This window comes from Coenobita brevimanus, chromosome 97, assembly GCF_032717465.1.
Source record: "Coenobita brevimanus isolate Jiangsu-jjx chromosome 97, ASM3271746v2, whole genome shotgun sequence".
Classification (NCBI taxonomy): domain Eukaryota; kingdom Metazoa; phylum Arthropoda; class Malacostraca; order Decapoda; family Coenobitidae; genus Coenobita; species Coenobita brevimanus.
This window is the reverse complement of record NC_137050.1, coordinates 1517921-1524440: the sequence shown is the minus strand read 5'-3', so window position 1 is coordinate 1524440 and position 6520 is coordinate 1517921. Positions and strand designations below refer to the sequence as shown.

General features: G+C 45.5%; 1 protein-coding gene across 1 annotated transcript; it reads left to right on the top strand.

Moving 5' to 3' along the window:
• The first annotated feature begins 4059 nt into the window (after positions 1 to 4059).
• On the top strand, positions 4060 to 6241 carry LOC145413721 (UDP-glycosyltransferase UGT5-like). Its single transcript, XM_080283377.1, has 2 exons — positions 4060 to 4722; positions 5035 to 6241. Exons 1-2 carry the CDS (start codon positions 4118 to 4120, stop codon positions 6023 to 6025), a joined length of 1596 nt encoding a protein of 531 aa, XP_080139503.1. The 5' UTR covers positions 4060 to 4117; the 3' UTR covers positions 6026 to 6241.
• Positions 6242 to 6520: the final 279 nt, after the last annotated feature.

Sequence of the window (6520 nt, the reverse complement as noted above, 5' to 3'; positions counted from 1 at the left end):
CCTTCTTCCATCTCCCTCTTCTTTTTATTTTTCTTCTTCCAAAAAAGTTTTATGGATAATTCATTTCTGGAATCCCATTAGTATTTATGTTTTGTTACACGACATGATCAGTAACAACACCACAAAAGCAACCCCAGTGTGGAGTCATATCTTCCTTCGTTGTATTGAAATGCTCTTGTCTCACCTCAGCATGACGTCACTCGAATCTTAGGGTTGCATTCTGGCCTGTCTGAAGGAAGGAAGAATAAACCAACAATGTGCGCCACCGGACTGAAGGACTTAAGATCTATTCTGAATGCAACCCCTCACAGTTTCTTTGTGCATCCGGGACCTGGTGAAATCGGCCAAGGGAGGTGAGGCTGAGGGGATGAGGTTGGAAGAAGAACGCCAATTCTTTTTCACTCCACTGGCCCTTCTCTTTGTACAATCTCTTATCCTTCCTATTAAACCCATGATTTAAAAAAAAATAGAAAAAAAGGCCCGTTTCACAAGGCCACCCTCTGGAGAAGCGTTTTTTCGCTGTCAGATAAAATGTAGGTGAAAGGAGGAAACGGGCCGCCAAGAATGTAGTCTAGGGAAGAGGAGTATTCTTTCGGTTTTAATCAAACCTGTATGACCGGACAAACATGAGTCATAAAGTTTCTTATTGCTAGTTTCTTCGGAGATTTTGTAATGTAATTCCCTCACCTATTTTATTTTTCTTAGTGCTCCTTTTGTCCTTTACTACGGTGCTGGTGCATGCTATGTCGGTACCTAAATATACTGTATATAAGTAACATAAAGAGAGATCAGTGTGATATAGGCATGACAAATCGCAAAGAAAAAGGGTGCTACGACTTCATAATACGTCAATACATTCGACTCCACCTTTATTGTGGGATGGCTCTTAAGTACTCAAACGATGTAGTGATGAATGGTAGTTATGATGGCAGAGGCTGTGACAATGGTAATGGTAAGAGTGATGAGCATGTTGGTGTAGTAGTAACAATGGTAGGGACTGTAGTGGTAATGAGACGCTGCTGGAGATGACAGTAGTGGTTGTGGTAGATGTAATAATGATAATGTTTGTGTAAGATAGTGGCAACGGTGACTGATATTTTTCTAGAGCTGTGAGTCCTTTATGCGATATATCTTTACGTATTCTGAAGGCAGTCATCTTTATACTTTGCCTTACGTATTATAAACGGATGGCACATTATGTTAAAATGACACTATGAATACGAATCTGCAGTATCTATTGTCTAACACGCTACAATCGAGATCCCATAATGCCTAATAATTCTGTGCGTAGATGTAAATGTTTAGGGTGTCGGTGCAAAGAGAAATCTTTGTGGCATGATATCAGTCCTCGTGTCTGGTTTGATAAATAAAGGCAATACTTTCAGCCATGTGCATCACCTGACGGCGACCTTGTAGGACAGGGCAGGGCAAGACAGATCAGGTTAGGTCAGGGCAGGTTGAAGTAGGACAGGAAAGGATAGGACAGGTCAGGGTAGGACAGAGCAGGTCAAAGATGGTCAGGTTAGGACAGGACAAGCAGGTCAGGGAAGGACAGGAAAATATTCTCTAACAAAATAATGCAGAATAATGGACACTACAATGACGTTTTTTCCTTTGTATTTCTTCAATCGAACGAGTTTAGGAGGGACTGTTCGAACTTGTAAGGTATTGGATTCATCCTTCATTAATCCTTCACTAAAAGAATTCGCTTAAGAGATGAATATACTCGCCTGGAGGCAGCAAGAATAAACTACATAAGACGTCATCTTAATTGAGAGAATATTGAGATGGGTGAACAAAATGACACAGGGAATATATTTAACAAACCGAAAAAAGGAGAAAAGATCATGTCTTGAAAATAACGGATGTAAATAAGCATTCACCTCACACTAGCCACACTCCCTCCCAACACTCTTACCGCACCACTCTCGCTTCTCTTACCTAACACATATTTTCATCACCATCCTCCAACTCATCAAATCTTTTTGTACTGATAGGCATTTTTGTTCTTTTTTTAATTCTCAGCTACTTCACGATTTTATTCAGCTTGAGAGAAATCTCCTCTCCGAGTAAGGGATTAATAAGGGTTTTATTTCTCCCTTTCAGTTCAATAAATCTCTCCTAAGCTGAATAATATATAGTCTGAAGGTAGCGTGACAAGTACAACAAGTGTCACCGTAGTGAAGTAATCAGCATCATCAACCCTAAGATTCTCTCTCTTTCTCTCTCTCTCTCTCTCTCTCTCTCTCTCTCTCTCTCCAATTTTATACAGCTTAGGAGAGACTTTGTGGACTGAAAGGGTAAGTCAGAGCCTCTCTTACTCCCCTTCACTACCATGGGACTCTTTTGAGCTAAATAAAATCGTCTTGAGGTAGGAGGAATAAGATACATCATCGTCTGAAGTGGTTAACCCACTCTCCCAATTTGCTTGCTCCATCCCTCCTCCCCCGCCCTCTTTCTCTCTCAACATTCCTTCGTCCTGTCATGCCCTGCCTTAGCCAACCGGTTTCTCTACTCCGTGTGTCCTTGGCGCCGAAGTATAGGAGAACTGGGTGTAATTTCTTATTTGTTAATTTTAATTTACTGTAGGTTGTGGAACTCAAATTTCCGTGTTTTCACTCGCATTTTATTTCAGCTAACTCCAAGCGATTTTATTCACTGCGAATACTTTGGACTGCCCTCTCCTACCACGACCTCCTATAACCTGCCCTGTCCTGTCCTGCTCTGTCCTACCCAGGTCACCGTAAGGTGATACACGTGGCGGAAAGTCATTCCTTTTATTCCTTATCAAGCCAGATACGAGGACCGATGTCACGCCACAAAATTTTTCTCACTGATCCGACAACCAAAACATTCGTTACCATGCATCTGCATTCTTAGGCATTATGGAATTTAGATAAAGTGTCATATGATAATGCAGGTTAATATTCGAAGTTTGTTAAGTACGAATGTATAATCGATCATTTACACGCAGAGAGATTATCTATCGTAAGGGATATCGTAGAGGTGATTGTCTTCAGAATACGTAGTGCCATATCGCTTTAAGGAAAACTGGAACAATATTACGTAAGGCCAACCTGAAATGCATTGAGCGTAAACACACTTTATCTTATCTGGTCAGAGTAGGACGTGGAGAATGGTGAGATCAAGTACTTATCTCAGTGCTCGGGGTGCGTGGGGGTGGAGTGGAGGGGAGGGGGTGTCTTTTTGTGTAAGGGGAAGTGAAGGGGAATGTGGAAAAAAAGAAGTGCAACGTAACAGACAATCACTTAATGAGCAGGGAAAATTCCTGAGTAAGAAGAGTAAGGTGAAGATGGGGTAGGGATGACTTTTGTACATGGGGAAAAAAAGACGTAAAAGAGAAGAAAGAAGAAAGGAGAATAGGAGAGAGAGAGAGAGAGAGAGAGAAACAGTAAGATACGTAACGGTTGTTTTATGAGTAGACCAAGTTATAAGTAGGGAGAGATGTGAATAAAGTGCTGTGGTGTAGTGATGTGGTGAATGAGCCGTAGCAAAGATCAGAATCGTGTGTGTGTGTGTGTGTGTGTGTGTGTGTGTGTGTGTGTGTACCTACGCTGTTGTATTCTAATTCTGACCAAGCCATGAGGAAGGATGGCGGGCGAGGGGAAGGGAGGGTGGGTGCTCGCGGCAGGAATGTCCAAGCACGCAGTAACCTTGAAAACTACTGTATACGGGTGACGTTACTGGCATTACCTTACTTCACGTCACGTTGAGCTGACTCCTCATGACGTTGATGTGTCACTACTACAGACATGTGTAATATATAAGATATGCCAAAGTCTGATTTTCATATTTATCATCATTAAATTCATTATGAGAAGCTGGAGATGATTAACATTTTAAACAGGTGCCTCAATGGCTGAATGGCTGATAATCACTCAGACTTAAGCCGCATCAGATAAAGATGTCATGACGACGAAATCGACATATGTGGCATAATCTTCAGCCAGCCAATCGGAGGTGGGCATGGGCGGTGCCCAGAAGGGGTATATAAAGAGCCAGCTCGTGGAGATCAGGCATAACTCCGAGATACCTCGCTCTGGTAACACAAACAGTTACAAACAACAAGTGAAGACGAGAAACTTCAGCAGTTAAGATGAAGTTACTGATGGTGATGGCCGCATTGACGGCTGTGTGTGAAGGCTCAAGGGTGCTGATGGTGCTGCCTCTGGGCTCTTCCTCTCACAAGAACATCATGACACCACTGGCCGAGGCCCTGGGACGCCGAGGCCACGATGTGATACTGGCGTCTCTTCACGCGTCTTCTGACAACTCTTCCCGCTCCTACACCGACCTGGTGGCCAGCGAGGCCTGGGTCACAGTGCGCAAAGTGACGGGAGACTTCAACGTGTTCAAGATGCGTGAGGCTGGCGGTGGTGAGGACGTCAACTCCCGTGTCATGAGGAAAATTCTGCGCCACCTGCCGGAGTACTGCGACGCCTTCCTGCGAGACCCTGGTGTTCAGAGCGCATGGCGTCACAAGCCAGACCTCATCCTGCTGCCCGCCTTCATGAACGAGTGCGGGCTGGCGCTCGTGCAAAAGTTCAAGGTTCCTTTCATGTACGTGACCACGTCAGGGCTGACACCGTGGACTGCAGACCTGGTGGGCAACCCAGAGAACCCAGCCTATGTGCCTAACCAATACCTCACCTACGGTGACCACATGACGCTCTGGGAAAGGACCATCAACACCATTGTCAGGTGAGGAATCTGTGCCTTTGTTCTCGTTCTTTGGGCATCACCAACTATACGTTTGTCTCTGACACAAGTTTACTCAAGCACACTTCTTATAATCAACACATGAATTTCAGCTCTGATATAATATCATACTGCACTTAGCATTTTACACATTTTTGTAATGATTGCTCACAGCTTTGCATCCACGTCTTTTAAATGCCTTGCTAGGTCGATTAGCAGTGCTCTCTCTATGTTAGTCATGTTCTTGATTGTAATAATGAGTGGTTGATCATTCACTTATCACTTAATAAGAATACTTTATTTTTTCCTGTACAGGATTGTGAGCCCATACCTAAGGAAGCAGCTGGTACTGAACAAACTGGACGGCGTGGTGCAGAGGTTCTTGGGCGATCCGACGGTATCGCTGGCGGAGGTGGAGAAGAACGTGTCACTGGTGCTGGTCAACTCCCATTACTCCCTGGGTCATCCTCGCCCCCTGTCGCCAAATGTGATCGAGGTTGGTGCCATGCACTGCCGACCGCCACGCTCCCTGGCCAAGTCCGACCCACAGCTTCAGCAGTTCCTGGATTCCTCGCCCGTGCCCGTGGTGCTCTTCAGTCTGGGCTCCACCATCCGCAGTGAGCAGATGCCTGTGCGCCTGAGGGAAGCTTTGGTGGCAGCCTTCCGGCGCCTTCCATACCGCGTTGTGTGGAAGTGGGAGGGCGCTGCCGTGCAGGGGCTTCCTTCCAACGTGCTGACACGTGCCTGGCTCCCGCAGCAGGATGTGCTGGGACACGAGAAGGTGGTGGCATTTGTGACCCACGGAGGGCTGCTGTCGCTGCAGGAGGCAGTGTACCACGGCGTGCCTGTGGTGGGTCTTCCCCTGATGAGTGACCAGCATCTGAATGTGCGTCAGGCAGTCACGCTGGGGCTGGGACGTGAACTGCGACTTGAGGCGCTGACGGAGGACTCGGTGTACGAGGCCATCAGGGCGGTGGTAGAGGACAACAGTTTCAGGCAGCAGGTGCAGCAGCGGTCACGGCTGCTGCGAGACCAGGAGACGTCACCGCTGGACCGTGCCGTGTACTGGAGTGAGCATGTGTTGAGGCACGGAGGAGCGCCACACCTACGGTCGGCTGCGGCAGACATGCCCCTTCATCAGTACCTGCTGCTGGACGTGGCAGTGGTGCTACTGGTGGCTGTGACGGTGCTGCTGGTGCTGCTGTACTGGGTGCTTAGGGCCATCATGCGAGCACTGGCAAGGACTGTCAAGAGGGCGACAATGGCGATGCTTCGATTTGTTGGTGATCATGTCAAGACCCAGTAGTTTTGGGTCAACTGCACTTGGAATATGATCTCAGGAGGTTAAGTTTTTCCCATATGCAGTAATATGCAGTATCTGCCTCCCCGCAGTACCTGATGCTCATCAAATTATGCTATATAGCGCGCATCTTATTTATGTAAATCATTCATTTCATGAGTCTCTTATCATCATTATCATGGCCTGCTTTTTTCCATCTAACTATCAACGAAATATAAATCCATCTTTCATGTACATCTGTTCATCATCACTTAACATTTGATGAAAGTATTTATTTTTGCACTGATTCATACAGTTTAATAATTATTAACATTAGAATAAAGAGAAATCAAGGAATGTATTTTTTTCCCCTATACCTGAGTAATGTTTCCCAGTACGAGTTTCTTGCCAGTCACTGTTTCATAATATACTGCATGAAGACTCGTATTAGCTGAATCAAGGTTACTATCATGATAAGAAAATAACTGTGCGTAACAAAAAGAGTTTATTGCTTTAAAAATC